The sequence below is a fragment of the Triturus cristatus genome, chromosome 3_2 (assembly GCF_964204655.1).
Source record: "Triturus cristatus chromosome 3_2, aTriCri1.1, whole genome shotgun sequence".
NCBI lineage: Eukaryota > Metazoa > Chordata > Amphibia > Caudata > Salamandridae > Triturus > Triturus cristatus.
In genome coordinates this window covers 1093902545-1093926887 of record NC_140584.1, presented here as the reverse complement: position 1 = coordinate 1093926887, position 24343 = coordinate 1093902545, and the positions used below count along the sequence as shown (strand labels likewise).

Genomic DNA, 24343 nt, shown 5'->3' with positions numbered 1-24343 from the left:
TATCACAGTGATTTGTTGATAAATTGTAGGGTCCTTGACCCTAAGGGGGTTTAGGGGTATTTAACCTCATGATCCTTGGCACCCGAAGAACATCAATATTTTTGAACTGACTAAGTGATTTGGTGCAATCAGTTTCTGCCTTATACCCCGTCTTTTGTGTATCACGGTCACTACTGCGACAGAATCAAAAGCTCTGAACACCCATCTCAGTGCACTAGAAAGCAGGGCCTTTCCAGCTAAAGATCAAAAACACATGTTACGTAAAGAGGTGAATATGAGGGAAAAGAACACTGAAGAAGGAACTGACCCCTGTTTATTCAAAATAGGATGCTTTAATTGAATGGAATGCAGTATAAACTTTAATCATGATTTTAAGACAGTACACATTAAAACAAAGTATAACACACCATCAGATGTTTTCTTAATAAAAGATCCTTAAAAAATTATTTTATTGAAGAAATGTAATTTTAGTCTATATTAAAACATTTATATCAGAGAGGAGCTAAAGAAAGGTACAGCTTCGCATTATTCACATTTAAGCCCACATGGCAGAAGAACACTTTTGGAGGAGGTTAGAAGAGGAATTTGTGAAGGATAAGGAATTGAAGTTTGGTTAACAAATGAGAGCATCTCACAATCCCCTTGCACGCTGGAAATGTAAGGTACTAGGCTAAAGTGTGTCGACGTTTAGTTCAAAACAGTTACATTCTTGACATCAAAAACACATTTAGTAGAAATACATTTAGTTTGCATTTTGAACTTTGGCCATTACCAAATTTGTTCATGAACTCGATTTAGATTTAGAAACTAAAATAGCTAGGATTGAAATTAGAATTGTGACTGTGCCTACCTGAGGTCATTACAAGGCTGAAAGTTGTAGCTAAACCGCGACCGTCACAGAAAAAGTATCATTAATATTTGAAAAAAGGATTTCAAACTAAATGTAAAAAACACAGACGGTTAGCAGACTTCAGCTAATACTTTCTCACTAAACGTTTCAAACTACAAGCATTTCCAGCTAAGTATTTTGAACTTTTAACCTAGATTCAGAAGGTACACAGCACTGAATCTAAAGTCTGGTCCAAAGTACAGGCAACAACCCAGGAACTTGCATTTTCAAACAACTGGAAAGAGTTATTTATTGTTCCACCAGCTACTGAAATCTTCAGTTTTGAAATCCCCCCCACCCACTGTACAGGGGCTGTTCACTATGTACTCCAGTAAAAAGTTGTACATGATGTGCAAAGGTGCAGTAGGAGCAGTTTCTGAGAGACACTGATGTTCCACGTACAATTCACAGACTTTTATGAAGTTGACATGGGTAACTGCTGTGCAAGGTCATTATGAGAGTTCAGTATGCTGTGGGTACCACAAAAGTACCAATGGCAGTAATACTGCAGCGGTGTTTGGCATGAACCCTTCGTCTTAGTACACCTCTCAACCCTCCTCAAACGCCTCCGATGGCCGTCATCTTTACTTCCTTTTCTTTTTTTCCTCCTGCACGTATTTCGGGTTGTAAAGCATGGTATTCAGCAGCAGCAGTGGAATCAGCAAGTATGGGGCGTAAAATGACACAAGAGTCAAGCGCTCATTTTGGGTCACAGGCTTCTGCGAGGACAGAGGTAAATCAGCGAACAAAACATGTGCAATGATAGGCAAGACAGTCGTCGCAACATGGACGGAGTAAATAATGGCTGGGATGCGGATCCATTTGCAACCACCTATGAAGAATTGAGAGGAAAAAAAGAAATACAATTACTCATCCTAAATTAAGAAAATACATGTTGTAGCTCTTCATACCAGCAGGAAGAACTTCTGAACCACAGTGGTCATCTCCCCTCCCCTTCAAGCAGAACCTCTTGGACAAGCGAGTGCATATGGACTAATACTTTGAACGGCACCCTCGGCCGTACTACCAAGGTTGGACTAGTACCATAACTCTAATCAAATCATTCATCCAGAGGACCCATGTTTTAATGTAAGCAAAACCTACTATGGAGCTCAAATGATCATTTAGTGACATGGTGACAGAGAATGACTTCGAGAGAGTGGCCTCCAACACCTACGCTAGTTCGAAAACATGTTGCAGTTTCAATGAAAAAGGCACTGAGAAGTTAAATCGTAGCCAAATAAATGTGTACTGTGGCACAGCGATAAGAAGGAGGAACAACTTATGGACTTTCCTCTCTGCCGATAGTTATTTCCAATGCCATGTGTACGTGCCCAAAAAGTAACATTAAACAATCAAACTTGTTCTTAAGTTGTTAATGTGTCTAAATAAGCTTAATAAAACAACAAAAACGATAATTGTGAAATGCATGTGTAAGGCTGCAACGCGAGCATAACTCTGCATCCATGCCTTTTCTAGTGACGTCACCTTTTATCTGGCACACCCTGCTCAGTGCCCTTCATACACATCATTCACACACTGGGCACAGATGGCGGTGAAGTCGCCAGCAGCAAGAACTGTGCAAAATATGAAACATATGTAGATATGCGGATGTGTGTGAATGAATAGACACAAACACAAGCCACAAAAACACACATAACAACACACTCATTACTAGAAGTAAAGCCACTATTTTGAGCGAAGAATGTAGTGAGTTTAACAAGTAGATTGCTTTTAGTCTAGCGTTTTCTACGTAATCATAAACAATGAATATATTTTATGTCAATAATAATAATAATACGTTTGTATCAGGCTTGCTAACGTAGCTCAATATATGAAACTATGGATTGACATAATTGAAAGTGAGTATGCTTGTTTGTGTAGATATATTTACACCCTAAGGGGGGAGGAAGGAAGCCACTGCTCACCGAGTTCCCTTCCCTCTTTATTTATATGCATACTATCATTCCCCGTGAGCTGAGAGCCGAGCGCAGCTCCCTCCCCGCCGCTGCACCAGGGCGGCTCGAGGAGAGCAGGGAACCGAGGCTCAGGCAGACACAGTAAAGTTAAATAAATTTTGAAGAAGCCACTCGCATGAAAGAGCTGAGAGTGATTGTGACCAGTTGTCCACGGGTGCTGTGCTGAAACATTAAGTGCAGCGCCCGAGGGCGGGACGGGGATGAGGGGCTGTGAGCCACAGCGCCATTATTAATTGCGTACGCCCATGTTGTGTGACTGTAAACGCGGGCGCCGTGTTAAAGATAAAGCATGGTATGTGTGTAAATCAAATTTCTGCCATTGTGACAATTAAAAGCGCGCATTGTTCACAGGAAATAAACACAAGAAGCGCCAGCAATTGCCGCAAGTGGTGTTTGAGGGGCGGGACAGTGAAGAAATAAAAGTAAATGCACGTTGAAGGATCGCACTGACGTGGGACGGATACATTTTTTTTTTTTAAAAGAGTTCTTAAACACAAGAGCTGAAGAAGGGAAGTCCACGAAAACAGACGAAAATTGTAGTTAGGCGGTCCTGCTTCCGGAATAAACGGTAGTGGCGCATCGGTTCTACAACCAATAATAAGCCCGCTAAGGAAAGCAATGCCAGAGTTTACTAATGGCAAGCGGCAGGAGAAATTACCCGGCAATAGGCAGAGTTTCACCCCTGATACAGATTACTTGATGTCTTGGAGAGACATTGCATGCGCGCTGTCTATGCGAGACCTAGAAAGTGTTCTTTTGGATGTACCAATTTGCATCTACTTGCTCAACTACTCAATGCAATATTCAGACTGTGCTAAAAAATTCCACAGCATTTCCAGCACAGTTGGCTAATAAGAGAAACATTCTCACCTGTCTTTGTATATGTGTAGATACTGATGGAATTTTACATTACCTACTCCACACTCAAACATACATGTGATTTGTGGCTTATCGGTAAATTCTATGCCACGGACAGAAGATGGTGGATAAGGTGGACACATGGATGATACAGATAATGTGCAAAATACACCTTCCCTTATAAAACATGATGGATACACACATTACAGAACAAATGTTACAGGTAAAATAACTTACTTCCACAGGAAAGGTTCTTGTCTGGTTTGATTTGTAGACTAGGATACTACAACCGGTATATTCTATACACAGATTTCATGTTATTGGTTGGAATTTAAACAGACTTTTATCTCCACTAGAAATAAGACTTGGAGCATCATCTTAGCAACTCTCAGCTCCAGGTTACTAGCAACTAATATCTTTGATGGCGTTGTCTAGAGAAGTCATAGAGACATAGGCCTGCGAAGTTTTCACACAAGCACAGTGGCTACTGCGAGGTTACTGTGAGGTTATTAAGTTGACAGGGCCCTGAGGTAGCATTAGCACAGCCAATATGGCTCAGCCGTAAACAATTGAACTGAGCCAATGCTAGATTGCCACAGCGACTGTCCAAACATCCATGGTAGCCATCTTTGAATGGAATTGGTAAAAGCAATAACTAAAATGCATTCAAATGCAAGGGCCTACATCTTGGAATGATCAACAACCCATTCAGAAAGATGCCAGCTGACAGGGCGTGGAATAGAAAAAAGGTAAAAATAAATATATAAACAAGCATTTGCAATGCAAATAGGTCTCGCATTTGTGAGTTAGAGTTATTGAAATTGTAAATGGCAAGGTTTTTTACCTACACGTTTTATTTTTTAAGTGAATGTATGTAGTGTGCAAAATCCCTTGGAAAGGTCCTGCACTTCGTAATAAATATATTGAAAAAGACGCAAAGTGAGGATTGTGTCAACAATTGCTTGGCACGTACCTCATGGGTGAAGTGTCGCCATACATGCACACGGTGGTGCTTTACTAATGCGAAACTCATTAATAAAAGTAGTGCTTACAGACTAACCAACGCGATCAGGATAGGAGCATGTGAATCCGAATCCCGGCTTCTCTTTCATTTTCTAGACTATTTGACTCACTCTCCTGCATCTTGGTTATCCCCCAAACACTCGGAGGCAATGAAGATTGCCAAGGGGGCAGAGGGGCTTCGGGGGTACGTGAAAATGTATTCATTGCCTAGTTGTCAAAGGTCACCCGGTGCTATTAGTTAAAAGTGTGCAGATTTAATTAAGATATTAAGAGTACTTTATTCACATCTATGAGAAAATCGACATGAACTAAACAAAATGCCAGAATGCGTGTCAGTTTTCACAGTGTTTTAGACAGTACTGGTTGCTTAGTTTCATTGCATTCATTTTTGTATTTACTCTTTTACACAGCATCCAAAGTAGGTTACATAACCCCAAAGCCCGAGTTGTTAAACGACCCATAGAAGGGAGTGTTTTACAGTTGAGAAAATGTGTCCAAATGTAATTTTGGTAGTGCCATGGAATGATCGGCCAATGAGCTACTCGATGAGCAGGTTTTAAACTACACGTTCAAAACTTACAGTATTGTGGCTGTTGTTTGTTTGGACACAACCACCTCTCTGAATGTGTTTATTAATACAGAGCTTCATCTACCAGACAGTGCTCACAGAGGGGCGACTAAAGCACAGAACAAAATGTATTCATTTATCCTGAGTGTTAAGGCACCCGGAAGGCTTAGGTGCCCGCCCGGAGAGGATAGGGATCCCAGCGCTTCTACAGACTCTGCCGTGCTCCTCTGCACCAGCAGGGAACAGCTCAGAATCTGCCGCTTGTGCTAAGAATTGGTGAGGGGGAGGGGGTTGGGGCATGAGGGAGTTGCCGGCAGATTTCCAGGTTATTGAAAGTGACGATTCTGATGTGAGGCAATGGAGGCTGACTTTGTTTGTCTGCATCAGTCTATTTCTCTACCATCTACCTGTGCTCACTGTCATGTATCCATTCATCTCTCTTTGTTAGAGGTGCGCGAGCCAATATATTAATTAACAGGTAGAGCCAGCCGGAGCCGAGCCAAGCGTATACGAGCCAGTGGGCGAGCCGTGAAAATGATCGGCATGTTATTCATACAGTAAACATGATGTAAATGTGCGATAATGTCTCTTCAGAAAAAAAACCAAAGTGCATTTCTTTAGCACGCCACCCCAGTACAGAAGATTATAGCACTTAATTGAGAGGAAGTTATTAAAAGTGCTCATTTTAAGCATGAGTTAAAACACTGCCGCTCCTCCCACCCGACAACAATGCCATTTGTGAATTAAGAGGTCTCAGTTGCCATGCATACCCCGAATGTTGCCTAGAGTCTCATTATATTTAGAGTAACATTAAAATCTAGTTAATTAAACACAAGAAGTTTTTGTACAGCACGCTTCTTGAACTCGCATATTTCAAGGTGGCAATAATAAAGATGAAAACGGAAGTGCCGGCAGGCTAGAAAACACAAACAAGAGTGAGTGGGGGGTGGGGGGGGAGGGTGAGAAGTCACAGACTGAGGGAGGGGGCGGTGGAGTAGGGAGACAGGGAAGAAAATAGTGTTAGGAGTAAAGGGGTAAAGGGGCCAATAGCCATGGAGGGATACAAATGATGAATGAGGAGGGACTAACAAGCCTCAAACCAATCGGAAGGCAGCATTTAAGACAAAAGCCAATGGGCAGAGAGTGGTCAGAGCTTCAACAAAGCTTCCACACTACAGTATATACTGCATGCCTTGCAAAGGGATGGCAGCTTCCACACTACAGCAGTGGCGGCTCCTCTATTGGGGCGTGGGGGCAACGCCCCACTGCTTTCTCGCAGCGCGAGAAGGCAGAAACATAAATGATAATAACTACCATTTATGTTTCTGCTTTCTCGCACGGGGGCCGACCAAACAGTCAGTATGCACAACAGTGGGCAAGCCACTCCCCCCTGCCCTCGAGCAGGACCGCCCATTCTCCCTTTTTCTCTATGTAGGCTGATGCATGCATCAGCCTACATAGAGAAAATGGCCCTGGTGGGCCGCGCTCCGTTGTGCCTCACAGCGTTGTGATTGGTGGAGGGTAGGGCGGGAGGCTCCCCTCCTGGCTGATGACGTCGCGATGAGAGCTGCCTGCAGGAATTGGAAAAGACGGCGGGAGTCGGACCATAGAAGCTGAGGTGGCAGCGGCGCAGGACGGTAAGTTAAGTTTTATTTTACTTTTATTATCAGTAATTTACCCAGTCCGTAGTAAACTTCTTGATGTTAGCTTCATATAGTAGCATATGATGAATTTTTGTTGCTGATGGTCGTAATTCAATAAATAACATTTGGCACAACACACTCCAATCCAGCTGACCACTTTTGCAGACGACAAATTCTAGCACCACTGTTTACATAATGAGACTCACTTTTAGAAGTTGCCCAAGAATGGAAAAGACCGAGTAAAAGTAAAGGAGAGAAAATCTGTAAAATTCTTGGAGAACACAGAGAGACCACAGAAATAGCTGCTAGATTTGTTACATGCTGCCATTAGGCAAGACACTAAGGCTCAGTTCCAAAGTGAAAAAGTGACTCAAACTGGCGGAAAGTGACACACTGGTATTCACTTATTTGTTTTAATTAAACAAACCCCTCCCGCCTTCCCCCATTCCCCCAGGACGACCACATTTGCACCGCCTCTCCCCTCACTTGCTCGCTCGTCATGCCGGCCTCGACTGGTTTCAATTGGTCTGAATAAAGTTTGGTGGTGTCTGTGGGATTCGCTGTTGATATTTTGTACAGCGAGTTGAGTATGTCACAATAGGCGATACGATTCCGTGTTTATTTCAGCTTGTGAACACTTTAGGTGAGTTCGGAAGGTGATTTTGGTAAAATAGGTATTTTTTTGCTACACGAATGTATGTGTTTTATAGTAGCAAATTCTACTGTTCGAATTAAACCTGTAGAACAATTTATAAAATGGATCAAATGGGAACCACATTAAACAAAAAAGAAAAAAGGGATTTCAAGCTCAGTGCTGCACGAACAGCTTTCATCTCCAGCGTCTTTTATGTGATTATTCTACATCATTACTACCATCGTGTGGGATCTGTCAGCCTGGGTTATATTAAACATACAAACATAACATGTTTTCTTCAGATAAGAGTTTGAATACAAAATAAGTTTCTTAAAAACAATTAGACCTTAAAGTGACTTTTCCACAAACTCATGCTCTTCTTAGACTTAAAAAAACAATGTTTGCTAATTAAATGAGCAGTTTGGAAACTAGGGGAAGGAGTGCAAGACAGCAAAAATAAGCTTGCCTTTCATTTCTTGTATTTCCTTCTTTTCTGGGTTCACTGCCCCTTTCAGTAGGGGGCAGCACCCTTGGTGGCAGATGGTCCTCCCTGCCCTGGGAGTGGATTTGCATGCATTGTGCTGAGACCTGCTTTCAGCTGGGGGTTAAGAATTTCAGGGGCAGATCTTTGTACAGAGAGCACAAACGAGAGAGAGAAAGACATTCCTCACTCCCCCTGAAAAAAAAACCTCAGCAAACCCCCAATAGGCTTCAGTTTATATAGCAATCTGACAGGATCAGGACCTGCCAAACAATTGCATTTTTGTTTATTTTTTCTATGGCGATGCTTGATGCTGGACTATGTGGACTGAGCGATACGTGAACGAGGCGCATGTGCAAAGGGATGACAATAGCTATAACTGTTTTGACTATGGAAGCGCACCTGCCACAGGGCACTAACCCCGAACCTTTACGGCTCACCAGCCGCCACTGCACTACAGTATATACTGCATGCCTTGCAAAGCGATGGCAGCGCATTCGCGCTGCAACGCTAGGTGAGACCTAACCAGGGGACTGGAGGCTAAAGGATGCTGGGTGGAGGGGTGCTAAAGGATGCTGGGTGGAGGGGTACTGAAGGATGGGGGAAGAGGGAGAGAAAATATTCCCTCCCTTCCACTGCAAGCAAGGTCTGTCATCAGCAATGGAAGGATACAACATTCAATCAAAACACAGACTGAAATACTCCTGGGTGGGAGAAACACCAGAATAGTGACGCAAGCTATTGAAGCAGGGACAGGGAAGTGAGACAGACAACAAAGCTATTTAATCATGAGCAAGGTGCTGACCCAGATCCAACGCCAAGTACTTGTGATGTACTTAAAATAATAGGTCTGCCTACAGATTTTTGATATGCATTACAGAACAGGGCAAGAATCGGCCACACTTTGGTGCCGGTCTTGTCTTTTTCCATTTCTCTTAGTTTATTGATTTTGCTGATGGGCAGTCTGATTAGGGTATCCTGCAATGTTCGGGGTTATACCTGTTTTACTGTGTCCTCTTCGCTTTATACAGGAGTGGTTAAGGTACACATTGGACCAAGCCAATGAACACCCATTTGAGATAAATGTGCAACGCACAGGAAGACAGTGACTATAGATCGCTCAGATGTGAAAGACATTAGGGTGAAGAACAATTGATCACACCCTGCAGGTGTACTTTAGGTCCAATATTCCTATTTTTTTAATCACAGCTTTTGTGTTTCTTTGGTCTACCATGCGTAGATTCAAACAGAGGCTTCAGCGCTACTCAGTGGTGTTTGTAAGAGTGGGATCTACCAGCTATGATTTTACCACCGCTGGACAGCTTAGGATTGCACACAATGACACCGTTCCTGTGGGCTCAATAATGCAATATCAGTCTCTTGTGTACTCAATATGGGCTTTAAAACAAGCGCTGCACTGAAGATTCAAAATTGAAAGGCTGTGAACCATTTGTCAGTAGGTCTTTAGACACCCTTCTACTCTGTCATTTCTCTGACAGTGTATTTGTTTGAATGGTGTGCTGGATTTGATTTGAGATCTAGCATGACCTGACATTAAACATTAAAAACCAGAAAAGGAAAGAAGTACAAGCATAAAGACGATGAGAACAGCCACGGTTTTAAGTGCTTCCGAAAGATAACAATATTGGACTGACTTTTAATCTGCATGGGCAATCTGTTGCAAAGTTGACAGGTGGAATAGACAAAACTAACAATGACTGAACTTGAAGCAGAAGATCGCAGCAGTCTATTTGGAAAGTACCACCTGAATTTCCTTTTAAGGTACTCTGCTCCAGTTCCACACAAAGCTTTATGTGCCAAACATAATGCCTTAAAGGCAACTCTTTTCCTGACTGGAAGCAATTGAAGCTCAGCCAAGGCACGAGACAGACTTGAACTTTGGTATTTTCTTTAGAAGGCGGCCAGCTGCATTCTGCAGCATCTGAAGCGGATTTAATGACAGCTGTTTAATGCCCAAATAAAGGTCATTACAGTAATCAAGCCTAGATAAAACTAGAGCAAACACCACTGACTTTTGCAATTCAAAAGGAACAAGCATTGGCATAGCCAATAGGTCTCGCCTTTGGGACCTCATAAGTGTTTAGCCATGCAACACTTGATGTTGTTGCACCAAGGATATTGTGCTGGATAACTAAACACTTATAAGGTCCCAAAGACCTATTGGCTATGCCAATGCTGGTTTTATTTTTGTCCACAGTAAGCACAGTTTATTCAACTTCTCATTCTTAGCTTTTGTTAGGTAGGCTGCAGGCGTGCTGTTCAGAAACAAGTCCCACAGCCAAGGCAAATGCCTGTCACTCTCACAGTGGAGGAAAAGCCAATGGAAGAAGTGGGCTTACCATTTGCATCCTGTTGAATGCTGTGAGGAGGGCAGCACATTTGTGAATGGCACTTGAACAGACCAATGGATGAAGAGAGCTGACTGAAAGGCCTTGTATGTATTAGTGGCTATTTTAAGTATGATTTTTTATGATTTATGAAAATAAGTGGCTGGCGAGACGGATAAAGTTGTCCCTAGGAAATACGTAAAAGCTAAAAAAACAAATGAGGCACGCTTGTTAAATCATCCGAGACAGGGATGCTTAGTACAAGTTGACCAATCTTAGCCTTGCATCGAATGAACAGTCGGTAGAAAATGCATTTTCTCCTATTTATACAGAAGGTGTAAAAATCATGGCACACTCTGGGGAGCCGGAACAGTCACAGGGCCCTGGGGGTGTATTTTCACGTTGGTTACACAATGACAGTGTTGGCTCTGTGTCAGCCTGTGTTTTTGGTAATTATCGTTAGCTAATCTCGCGCACATGCTATTTACTAGGGGAGACAACAGACGAGGTTAAGTGTTCGAGGCCTGCTCCCTCCGCTACTGAGTCCCTTCCATTGGGATAGCCCACACCCAGTAGACAGCAGTTTGCTTAATATCTAATTGAGCAAAGCAGTGATTGAAACAGGGACAGTTGCGCTATACAAAAGCCGCATGACACAGCAAATGCAATGTATATTTCTGCCACGATTATTTGGGTTCATCACTTACACAAAAAACATGGCAAAATAGAAGAATACAGCCAGCTCGGTGGGAAGAAACATTGCAGAGCAAAGCCTTCGAGCTAGGACTGCAGAAGAGAAACAGAGATGAAATAAACAATCAAAAGTGACGCGGCCGCCCGTGAAATCGAAACTGATCGCGATCATGAACAAAGGGGGGCGGGAAGATGGGGAAAAAGAAAATTAAACTGACGAGGAGGGAATGCGTGGGGGGAAGGGGAGCAACACGGTGGGTGGAAGGCTGCTAAAATGCGGATGGCTTAAGCACGCGTAAACAACAAGCAGGAAGTGGGATAAGGGAGGGGGTAGGCGGAGAGAGGCACGCAGGCTGACAAATGGTGTGCACTTTCGCGGCCGCTTTGATGTTCTCAGTGGCCGCGCGGCTCACTGAGAACATCAAAGCGGCCGCGAAAGTGATCACGCGGGCTGACAAATGGTGCGCGCGCCCCGGCGCTCATGCACTGTAGTTAGAGGCCTGAAAAGCCACTAATCTGCACTTCCAAATCCCGCTTACTAATACTCTCGCCAAAGCAGCGCTAAAGCGCTGGCTCAGGCGAGACCTAATAAAGGGCAATACTGCCTTCAACATTCTCAACATGAAAAAGTATCTCTGGGTCAGTTTATTGATCTGGACCGCAAACGAAAGCTCGGCATCAAAAACTATCCAAGGGTCCTTACTCTAGAAGCTGGTAAAAGAGGAGTGCCAAGGGTCTGGGTCCACCAGGAATGATATCAGAAAGAGGTATCTTTCCAGAAAAGGAGATCCTCTGTTTTTTCTAGATTTAAGTTCAGGCAATTGCCACTCATCCAACTGACAATAGCACCCACACACCTGTTAAACCGATACAGACACAACAACCCGGGCAATATTCCATTTGCTCTTGTCTGCATAGGCTACTCTGGCAAATCCAAAAAAGTGTATCAACTTGGCTACAGGAGCCAGGTAGATATTAAAAAGCCTAGGGCTAAGTGATGACCCCTGGGAGACCCCACACAGTTGAGAGAAGACTTTTGAATTGAACTCCTCAAGGGCCACCGACTGCTCCCGATTTGTTAGAAATTAAGAAATAAGATCACGACCGAGCCGGCGATCCCAATTTTTTCCAGACACTCAAGACGGACCACATGGCTTACTGTGTCAAAGGCTGTGGATAGATCCAAAAGGATCACTGCAGCCCTCCCACCCTTTCTATGATAAGTCTGATCTCTTCAGAAACCACAACCAGAGCAGCCTCTGTACTGTGGCTTGACCTAAAGCCAAACATTGCCTCGTTCAAAAATTCATTTATCTCCAAATATTCGGATAATATTTTAAGATGTTTTTCAAAACCCTTTACTGGATATGGTAACCATGAGATAGGTTGGTGGTTTTTCTCTACCATGGGATCAAGAGAAGGCGTTTTCAGCAGAGGAAGAAGGGAGGCTTTTTTTCACTCTGTAGGGTAAACGCCCACATTGCTGCTAGAGTTCAACGAGATGGTAAGAACTGGAGCTATCTTGTCAGCCATGTCATACAATATTTTGGGAGGACATGGGTCTGAGGGGCCTCCTGACTTTGTGTGACCAATTAACTCAACCACTTGGTCTGTTGTCAAAAAGGGAAAGTACTGAAGTTCAGCATTATTAGAGGTCCAAGAAAAAAAAGCATTTATCTGATGAGGATGGGGTAAGATCAAATTCGCTGTAGACTTTCTTCACTTTGTTTTTAGAACATTCCGCCAGCATGTCTCAGAAAATCTGGCTGGCCAGGGGTAAACCATTCAAGGGATTAGGGCTAATAAGTGCCTGAAGGGAAACGGCCTTAACAACGCTGGCTGGGCCACGCGTGCTGTTTCCACGCTTGCCTTAACCACGAATGTGTCTTAACAACGCAGATGACTAAGGGTGGGGGGAAAAAGGGACAGTTTACAGGGCAGGGAGCAGGGTCTGGTTAATTTAGGGATGTAGAGGATAGTTTTTAGGGCTCAGGGCATTGGGGTTTTTGGGGCATGGGCTTAATTTTTAGGGCTCTGGACGGGGGAAGAGGGACAGTTTACAGGGCAGGTTCAGGGTAGATTAGGGATGTAGGGGACAGTTTTAGGCCTCAGGGCAGTTGGGGGTGCTGGGTCTGGGTACTTCATGGAGGTAGGAAATAGTTTAGAGCTCAGGGCAGGGGGCCTGGGGTCGGGTCGTTTTTGGGGTGTGGGGTTAATTTTTTGGGCTTAGGGCAGGCAGAAAAGGGATAGTTTACAGGGCAGGGTAGTTTAGGGATGTAGGGGGTAGCTTAGGTCTCTGGGAAGCAGGGTCCAATATTCCACTGCCTCTTGTGTCTGCCTGGTCCAATATTCCACTGCCTCTTGTGCCCACATGGTCCAATATCCATCCCACTGTCGCTTGAGCCTGCCTGGTCCAATATTCCACTGCCGCTTGAGCCTGCCTGGTCCAATATTCCACTGCCGCTTGAGCCTGCCTGGTCCAATATTCCACTGCCTCTTGAGCCTGCCTCGTCCAATATTCCACTGCCTCTTGAGCCCGCCTGGTCCAATATTCCACTGCCTCTTTTGCTCGCCTGGTCCAATATTCCACTGCCTCAATATTCCACTGCCTCTTGTGCCAGTTTGGTCCAATCTATTGATAGCACATCCAGCTGGTAATGCTGCGGCAAGATTCGTATCTGAGGATTTGTCTGGCCAGGTTTTCAGTCAAAATACCAAATGGGGGAGTAAGACTCTAGGAACTTTAAAAACTCTTGTGCACGCCTGATCCAATATTCCACTGCCTCTTGAGCCCGCCTGGTCCAATATTAAGCTGCCTCTTTTGTCCGCCTGGTCCAATATTCCACTGCTTCTTGAGGCCACCTGGTCCAATATTCCACTGCCTCTTGAGCCCGCCTGGTCCAATATTCCACTGCCTCTTGAGCCTGCCTGGTCCAATATTCCACTGCCTCTTGTGCCCGCCTGGTCCAATATTCCACTGCCTCTTGAGCCCGACATGGTCTAATATTCCACTGCCTCTTGAGCCTGCCTGGTCCAACATTCCACTGCCTCTTGAGCCGCCTGGTCCAATATTCCACTGCCTCTTGTGCCCACCTGGTCTAATATTCCACTGCCTCTTGAGCCGGCCTGGTCCAATAGTCCACTGCCTCTTTTGCCCACCTGGTCCAATATTCCACTGTCTCTTGTGCCCGCCAGGACCAATATGCCACTACTTCTTGAGCCCACCTAGTCCAATATTCCACTGCCTCTTTTGCCCGCCTGGTCCAATATTCCACTTGCTCTTGTGCCCGTCTGGTCCAATATTCCACTTGCTCTTGTGCCCGTCTGGTCCAATATTCCACTTGCTCTTGTGCCCGCCTGGTCCAATATATTGATAGAGCAGCCAACTGGTAATGCTGCAGCCAGATTCGGATCTGAGGATTTGTCTGCCCAAATTTTCAGTAGAAAATACCAAATGAGGAGTGTAAGACTCTAGGAACTTTAAAAAATCGTATTTATGTTTAATAAGAGAACAAGAATTAATCAAAAAGCAGCTCAAAGAAGTTGCTTTAGAGTTTAAACTCTATCTTGTCTTATCAGCCGGAGACTATTTCTCCACTCTACAGCTAAAATTTTAGTTACTCAGTGAAAACACACTGCACACTCACTAAAATTAAAAAGATTGCAACCAACCTGCCCACCTGAAGAATTTGCTTGTAGTAATGCTTCCCTGGTCTTCTGTGAAGGCAAACGACCAGGGGTCCTGGCGCACGGTGCAGTCCAGGTGCGGACGGACGCAGACAGGCTTGCCTTCCGCGCGTGGGCGGCACGCATCAAGTGTTTGTGCAGAGTGTTTCCGAAAGTGCTCACACACAGTAGTACAAACACCGCTAGAGCGTGTTCAACTGGCACTCATTTAGTGGCCGCTTTGAGATGCTCCTCTTTAGGGATTCCCATTGATAAAGTACATATAGTGCATCGATTTAAAAAGGAGTTCAAATCTTTACTTTTACCCTCCAAGTCCTTCCAAGAAAAAATTAATGAAAAAAACGAAAAAAATTATTCGTAGCATTGCACAACAGACGATACAGACGCTGAAAAAATCTGAAATCATAAGATGGAAGAAAGGACTGAAAGATCATTTTAAATCTTAGTAATGCCAGAGTTCATGTGAGGAAGTCGCTACTGCAAGAGGCAGATGAAGCGGAAAAAGCTTAAAGCACTACCCGCCTTCCAAAAACCTCAAGATGCAATGTTAAGCCCTTTGGTAGATTGACCAAGCTCAAGGCTAAGCTACCGAAGGGAGATGTGCTGGTGGGGTCAGAAGTAACAACACAATGCAAAGTAATTGGGATATAATAAACTTTAAGTCCAGGCAAAAGCTTTTCGAGTTTTTTAGGCTCATTATTAGTGGTATGGATTTAATAGTGCCCCATATGGGGTTAGGATATAGGTACTATATGAAACAATTACAGGGGTAAAATAAAAGTGTACGGCTGTAGAATGATGCTCTGGGAACATTTATTAAACAGAAATGGACTTCAAACATAATGGCTGGTTTGAAACGGGGGAGCGTTCGGAATGAACATAGTCGATAACAATATAACAGAGTGAACTACAACCAAGTTCTTGCACCATACAGAACTTTCCACGCCATAAATCTTTATAAAAAGGATTAGAAGTATATGCTCGGATGATCATAAACTGGAATAAACCAGGCCAGAAAGGTCGATATAAACCAAACTACAAGGCCAGCGCTGAGAAGCGAAATACGTGTTCTTGTCATGAACATTTATTTCTCCTCAGAGCAACATTTCCACTTCCTGTATTCGATGTCAAGAGCGGTTAGTCACTCAGTGTAATACATGTGCGGTACACTTCACCGCTCTGCCGTAAAGCTCAGAGGATTTATGTGCCAACATTTAGTTAGGGTTTTAAAACGAGTTAATACTAATTCTGAGCAGGAATCTTACTAATGAAGGTCTATGAACATTTCTTTTCTATACGGTCACTCCCCAGTGTCTGCACAAGGTGGCGCCCTTTCTCCACGGATCTCACTTTTCATGCTTGTACTTTATACGTTTTTTGAATCTCATGTTACAGAGGTGTTATACTGGTAGCGTAAAGTGCATGTATTATCTTTGCCACTGGAAGCTAACGTGTTCGAGTTGCCACGAAATATGAAATTATTATGAAACGGGAGTCCGTGTACAGAGAATGTTCCTGCAGTTTCCAATGGACCGTGTTAGACCTGTCAGCCCTTTGGGTGGTCCCTCCTCATCATTATTTATTTTGTCCCACTTTTGCCTCAAACCCTGTTATAATTTTTCCTTTTTGGGAACCACCAGACTATTTAGTGTTGATGCAGGGTCAGGGAGCCATTTTCCCTACCCCTGGAACTTCTGTCTGAGGGCCTGAGACACAAAATGGTGGCCATCCATTGTCACCTGTGACATAACCAGAACCCACTGGAGGTTTCTAGAACCTTCTGTAACATTCTAGAATCCTGTGACAGTGGGAGGCAGTTTAGAATGTTGGGAGGCCATCTCAGGGTGGCAGTTGGCAACTGACTGGAGAAGAGAGAGGACAGATATAGAAGGAGGTCGGAGTAAGGCAGCAGGGGTGGAAACCAGTGCTTGGAGTGGGGTCCAGAAACCCACCCTTGATACTAGTCCCTACTGACCAAGCCCAGCCTAAAGCCCTGTGTGGGACCAAGACCAGAAGAACCATCTTAAGGAACTGAATATTGGAAACAGGCCTTAACAAGCATTTGCAATGCAATAGGTCTCGCATTTAGTCGCGTTTGAGCTATTGACATTGCAAATAACAATGCCTTTTATTTTTGTTTTCATTTTTAAAACATAAATAACAGGCATTGTCATTTACAATGCCAATAGCTTAAACTCGCATAAATGCGAGACTCATTGCATTGCAAATGCTTGTTACACTTCTACTTCCTTCTTGCTTCCCAGTGGCTGCCATCTGTCACTGGTGATACTGCAGTGGTAGATTATGCAAGTTGTGGTCATAGAAGAGGGATGATTTTAGCCTCATCCAGGAAGGAGAGGAGTTAAGGAAAAGAAAGAAAGAAAAACATAGTGTGGAAACAATGTTCAGGGTTTATTCTTATGTGTGAGTTAGCAACATGCTTTTCTCCAGGAGTTGGTTACCTGCAGAAAAGGTGATGAGAGGAATACTTACAAATAGTCGAAACCACTGCCAATCGCTCTGGGTAGCTTACCAACCCTACTGAAGAGCCCCATATAGGCCAAAAAAGGTATAGGGTGGTTTGTGCTGTTCAGGGTTACCTACTCTGGCAGTTTGGGCTGCACTGTTTCTTTTGGAGCAGTAACAAAGTTGATTGGTGTACGGTCTGTGTGAGGTAGCATGCTGGGCAAAAACTGATGGATCGGATGCGGCCTGAGTAATTACAAAGTGGCTGGGATTAATTCAAGCATTCCACTTATCAATTGTTTTGTTTTCTTCAAAATAACGTGCCAGATTCACTGGAGCACACATCAGCATGCAGGATTGTGTACAGCTTCACTTGCTTGGAAGTGCACGAGTCACGTGTATGCCATGCCAGTCAAGGCTAGGGTACATAGGGCAGGTTCTCTACTTGTCTTTTTACTGTAGGTGGCAGGATGGGGCACCATTTAAGTCAGGGTGAGAACAGCATTTCTCGTTTTACTGCAATTTCTTTCAAATCAGATACTAAACATGTTTTTGTTCAACGCAGATACCTGCCTATGTGGCAACTGAGCACGTCTATATAATTTAATTAGTGTCACAAAATGTGTTAGTGAATTTCAAATACAAAGCTAAAACATTGCTAATTAAACACGTCAAAAACGTCATATCGTTAACCAGTACTAGGAAGAACGTGTGAAAATGAGGCCTGATGTGTAGTTCGCTGGGATCAGCACAGGATGCGGAGACATGTGTGCATGGTGCAGGAAGAAAGTTCAAGATACTTGCAGGGATGACGCTGACTTTCATTCTTCTGAGGTGGGTAAAATAAGTGCCATCAGCTTCGTACTAATAAAAATCCTAACTCAGTTACTTATTCTTGTACGTGGCAAGGTCCTTTATTTAGAAACAAGGTTGTCAGACAGACATGTTGGGAATCCTAGTACGTATCTCTTAATGCATATATGTGTTGGTTCGATATGTAAACAAGCAAGAAGAGACTGTGCTGCTGAATATAAAAGAACACGGCAGCGGTAGCGTAAGGCACTGTCTAGCCCACGAACTCTATGCAAAATGTGTTGAGTGGTGAAAACGTTCTCACCATCCAAACCATATGCACTGCGCCCTCAGCCACCGTGGAGCGCTCCATAGATATGCAAATGTTTTGAGCCCAGCAGGACACCACCATCCTCCTGCACCCAGAGTGCGGTACACCACTGCACCCTTAAACTCACAGGCCCATGGTATATAACGTATAAACGGCGTGTGCATAAAGAGGCCCATGGGTACTCCGATCTCTGCAGTAACCTGCTGAGAGCGATAATAGTTCCTCTTTCCCAAATAAAGTATCGCTGTGTGGTCTTGGCAACTTGTCCTGTCAATGCTGAAAAGACTGCAATGGAACCTAACCCGACACAGTGCCTGTCAATGTTATCAGCAACAGAGTCTAACTAGAAACCAGAAGACAGTAGTACTCAAGAAATGAAAGCTGCGCTCTTAGAGTGTGTGTTAAGTTGTAAATTGAAAAAAAAGTGTTGCAAAAAAGTCTAAGCGATGGAAAATGCGCAACTTGTAAGAGCTATTTACATTTAAGAACAGAAAAGGCACATCTTTCCTTTGATCCCACCTTTTGTGGCAAACGTTTTACCAACATTTATAAAATCCGGGAACACCCAGCGCATCACGCTGTTACACGCGCTGGCTAAACAGCACGTGTATTATGTTCGATAAAAATCCAGCTACTAATCCCTAAAAATAAGTGGAGATATGAAGGAATGCGTGATATTCAAAATGGTCCTTCTCTGGTACCAAAGTGCACATTGTGCTTATATGAATTAAATACATCAAACAGGCAAGAGAAATGGACCAGATGCCGATATAGTAACATCTCAGGAGTCGATTGTGCGTTTGAGTTCCAAGGTCCTATGTTGAATGTACAGCGACACAGTTTAACAACAAACCAGCAGCCCGCGAAAGTGAAAGTGATCGTGATTACGATCGCTACGGAGGAAAGACACATGGCGCTGCGCGCGTGCACGTTCACGTGCACTGTAGCTTTAGGCCACGGCAGCACTTTGAAAAGCCCAGTTATAAAATGTCTCTTCGAGCCTTTGGCTCACGAGACCTAAAAAGGAAGAACAGCAAGTTCCTGACCTGTTCAGTGGTGTCCTCCTGGAGTCCTGACGTCGAGAAGCCTGGAGACCTGGGGCCTGAGGTAGAGAAGCGGCGCTGACAGAAAGCAGACGTCGTACCCGGAGCCGCCAGAGGTCGAGTGAGGGCGCCGATGGAGGTCATGGAGAGGCGCCGGAGGTCGAGTGGAGATTCACCCGAGGTCGAGGTGAGGGCGCCGCCGGAGGTCGAGTGGAGATTCCCCCGAGGTCGGGGTGAGGCGTCGACGGGGGAGTGAAGTCCGCCCACCGGAGTCGCCGGAAACTGAGGTGAAGCGCGCCGGAGGTCGGGAGTGGAGATCGCACTCCGGAGACACCCGGAAGCGGGGAGGCCGTGTCCCTGCGACGCCGGAAGGCGACATCGAGTCGAGATCGCCCAGCGACATCGAGTCGAGACCGTCCAGCGACGTCGAGTCGGGACCGCCCAGCGACGTCGAGACGAGGCCGCCCAGCGACGTCGAGCCGGAGCCGCCTCACGACATCGACACGGCGCCGAGCGGAGCCGATCATCGTGAAAAGGGCAGTAAGTGGAAGAGGGGGCGTTTGAGGCCCCGTGGAGCCCTAAAAGACCATTCTAGGGGCTAGAGGGGTGTTAGAACCAGCCTGGGAGTGCCAGGGGTGAACTAAGACTGGTGCAGTGACATCTGTGAGGGGCTGTGTAGTTTGGAGGGCCAGATCTTTAGGTACCCTGGTTCTGCCTCAGCTTAGGCCCCAGCCTTGTCCAATCTAGGTGGGACACCCCGATGCCATCCAAATGACCACAAGCTGTGTATGGGCAAAGTAAGACCAAGTTACCTCATGAAAGTGATCTGATCTATACTGTCATTGTTTGCTTTTCCTTATTTATTGAGGGTGCTTTATTTATTGTCTTCCACTAATTTATTCCTGCACTGTATTTATTTGCCGTCTGTATTTATTGCACAACTATTTATTCTTTGCTTAAGGAGGACCTGAACCTATTTATTGAAATTGCAAAGTAGCATTGTTTATTTGACCTGCTCTTTTAAAGGAAAATCCTATTGTATTGTATTTATGTTATGAAACCTGCAACTAAGTGAAAATAAGATAAAGACATATATATTTTCAACTTGACTTGCATAATTTTTACGGTATAGTGTCGTTTTTGGAACGGATGAACGCATGGTTATTGTGAGAGTGTGACGTACGCTTAACACTGTGCCTGACCCCCAACCGCTCGAGCCAAGCTACCACTGTGCTGGGAACCTGGTGACTGCTAACCCGGTTGCCCGGTTTCCAACATAAAATTGGTGTTCAGCGGTGGGATAGAGCTGTGCTTGCGTCTACTCGACAATAACTTTGGGTAGTCCATAGGCCTACACCGGGAGTTTTCTCCAAGCGGACTTCCTGATTTCGAGTTTTGTTTTTTCCAAATTTTCTTCTGGTGGTGGGAGGAGGTATTACAAAAGGTACCCCCCTGCATAGCTTCTGTAAGCAACTGTCTTCTATCCTGAGTGGGCAAAATGGAGTTTGTGTTGGAGGATGTGGAAACTTACACTGTGGCCCAACTCAAAGAGTTTTGTGAGAGAGAGGGGGTGTATTGTCCCCCAGGTGCAAAGAAGGGTGAGCTCCAAACCAGCTTGAGGGCTTGGGGGGGAGGCACGACGAGAAAGTAAGGCTGAACAGGAGGACAGGGATGGAGAGACTGACCACGAGGGGGCTGGTTTGTACCAACCTGAGGTGGGGAACCTAGTAGAGGGGCCCAGAACACTTTCAAGGAAGGGCAGCAGTGTCTCTAGTGGCGGCTTATCAGAAGCAGTATTAACTGACCGGAGGGAGAAAAGACAGCTCACATGGGAGTTGGCGAAGCTGGAGGGAGGAACGGAGGATGGCTCACGAGTTGAGGCTCAGGGAGATAGATCTCCAGATCCTACGGGTCGGGGCACACACTGTTACTAATGGTGGCAGCGAAGAAAGAGAAATCACCAGGGAACCCAAACCCTATTTGCCAAAAGACATAGTAGCTAGCTATAGTGCGGGAGATGATATCGCCAAGTGGCTAGCGGCCTATGAGGTCTCTTTAAGAGTCCATGGGGTTCCAGAGAAATATTGGGGAGGGGGATTGTATAAATACATGCCTCCAGCGGGCAGGGATACATTATTGGCCCTGGAGCAGGATGAGCAGACCCACTACCCCACCATGAAAGTGGCGCTCGTGAGGAAGTTTGGACTAACACCCGAGAAGTACAGACAGAAGTTCCGGGGTAGCCACAAACTGGGCACACAGAATTGGGTGGATTTCCTGGACTATGCAAAGAAGGCATTAGAGGGTTGGATACAGGGCAGTGAGGTGAGGGACTACGAGGGGTTGTTTGATTTAATGTTGAAGGAACACCTGCTCGAAAAATGTTTCCCTGACCTGCGTCAACACCTGGTGGATAGCAAGCTGACCAATCCCCGGAAGCTTGCTGAGGAGGCGGACATTTGGGCTAGTACCCGGGTGTCCACAAGGGGGACTGGAGGGGACTCTCAAAAGACCGGACAGGGCACCCCCCAGAAGAAAGAGGGAGGGGAAAAAAAAACGGAGTTCTCTAAAGGCCCCCAAAATAGTTTCCAAGGGAAGGGAACGGGATTCACCCCTAGGGCTAACCCACCCAGAAACCCTAATCCTGGCCAGAGTCAGCAGCCAAGGGTTGTCCATTGCTTCGAGTGCGGTGGTATCGGACACTATAAGGGAGATGTGAAGTGCCCGAAAAGACCACCCCCTCCCATCGGAGGAAAGGCCCCCGGAGTAGCTAGTGTAGTGCTCGGGGAGGAGATGCCTTTAGATAAGGGAAGGGAGTGGGCGGGTGTCACTTTAGTGTCCCTAGGAGAACGGGAGATGGTTCCTAAGATCTAGGTGCCCGCAAATACCACAAAGTATGGGCAGTGGGTCACCATCAACGGCCAAAGAGGGGAGGCTCTGAGAGACACAGGAGCCAGTATGACTATGGTACGTAGCCAACTGGTGTCTCCAGAGCAGGTGATTCCCGATGTACTCCACCCTGCCGCGATGGCTGACGGCAGAATGGGCCACTATCCGGTGGCCGAGGTTCCATTTGAATGGGAAGGGGTTGCAGGGTTGCTTCGAGTTGCCGTAAGCCCTGCCGTGCCAGTCGATTGTCTGCTGGGGAATGACATGGAGCATAATGCTTGGAAGGAGGTGGAATACCGGACTCATGCTGAGATGCTGGGTACACCTGACTGGGCCTGTGTCAGCACAGGGTCTGCGACTACCCAGAGGGGGAGTTCGTTTAGGCGGGAGCCTGGAACACAGGCACCGCCGGCTGCCGACCAAGGGAAGAACCGAGGGCAGGAGGAGCCTGCCTCGGCATCCGCGTCCCGTGTGACGGATAGGCCACCGGAGGTGGTGGACCAGGAGTCCGCGAGGGGGATGTTACCGAACTGGAGAACCTACCCATCCCGGCCGAGTGGCACGTGGAGGGAGGGCCGACCAGGGAGGAATTCTGCAAGGGCCAGAGGGAGTGTCCTACCCTTGAGGGACTGAGGCGACAGGCCGAAGCCCAGGCAGCGGGGAACGTTGAGGGGAACTACCACATTTACTGGGAGGATGGCCTCCTCTACAGTGAACCCAAGGCACCCATGCACGGATCGTCACGGGCCTTGGTTGTCCCTCAACGTTACCGAGCCTTTCTCTTGGAGTTGGCTCATGAGATCCCCTTGGCAGGACACCTGGGGCAAGACAAGACCTTTGCCCGGCTTGTCCCGCACTTTTATTGGCCTCAGATGAAAGTGTCGTCCGACACCTATTGCCGGACGTGTGTGTCTTGTCAAGCCAGTGGGAAAACAGGGGTGAAGCTGAAAGATCCCCTGGAACCACTTCCTGTCGTTAGCACCCCCTTTGAAAGGGTGGGCATCGACATTGTGGGTCCATTAGATCCACCTACTACAGCTGGTCACAGGTTTATCCTGGTTTTGGTGGATCATGCCACACGGTACCCAGAGGCTATACCTCTGAGGACCATTACGGCACCTGTTGTGGCTAGGGCCCTGATGGGAATCTTTACCAGAGTGGGTTTTCCCAAGGAAGTTGTGTCCGACAGGGGGACCAACTTCATGTCAGCATACATGCGGGCCATGTGGAAGGAGTGTGGAGTGACCTACCGGTTCACCACTCCTTACCATCCCCAGACCAATGGTCTGGTGGAGAGGTTCAATAAAACCTTGAAAGGCATGATCAGAAGTCTGCCTGAAAGCCTGCGGAGGAAATGGGACGTCCTCCTACCCTGTCTATTGTTTTCTTACAGGGAAGTGCCACAGAAGGGAGTGGGCTTCAGCCCCTTCGAGCTTTTGTATGGGCACCCTGTGCGTGGACCTCTCAGCCTGGTGAGAGACGGATGGGAAAGAACTCCCAGAAAGCTTCCCCAGGATGTGGTGAGCTACATGCTGGCCTTCCGGAGCCAAATGGCTAAGTTGTGGAAGCAAGCTTCTGACAACTTGGAAGCCAGCCAAGCAGTGATGAAGGCGTGGTATGACCACAATGCTCACCCGGTAGAGTTGGAGCCTGGCCAGAAGGTGTGGGTGATCGAACCAGGAGAGCTTAGCGCCCTCCAGGATCGCTGGTCAGGACCCTTTGAGGTGTTGGAGAAGAAGGGTAAGGCTACCTACTTGGTGGATCTAAAGACCCCTCGCCAGCCCCTACGGGTGCTGCATGCCAACCGCCTCAAACCCCACCATGAGAGGCCCGAAGTCATATTGCTGATGGTGACTGACGGAGCAGAGGACGTGGAAAGCGAGCCTCTCCCCGACTTATTTGCGTCTCAAGAGAAGGATGGGTTGGTGGAGGGAGTGATTCTCTCCCCGTCCCTAACTCCTGAACAGCAGGAGGACTGCCGCCAGGTCCTGGGGCAGTACTCTTCGTTGTTCTCCCTTG

General features: G+C 46.1%; 1 protein-coding gene across 1 annotated transcript in view; it reads right to left on the bottom strand.

Moving 5' to 3' along the window:
* Positions 1-312: 312 nt before the first annotated feature.
* TMEM97 (transmembrane protein 97) overlaps positions 313-24343 on the bottom strand; it is a 61055-nt gene continuing 37024 nt past the window's right edge. Inside the window, exon 3 of the mRNA XM_085649871.1 lies at positions 313-1721. Within this exon, the coding sequence (XP_085505997.1) occupies positions 1474-1721 (248 nt within the window). The 3' untranslated portion in view covers positions 313-1473. The remainder of the gene's footprint in view (positions 1722-24343) is intronic.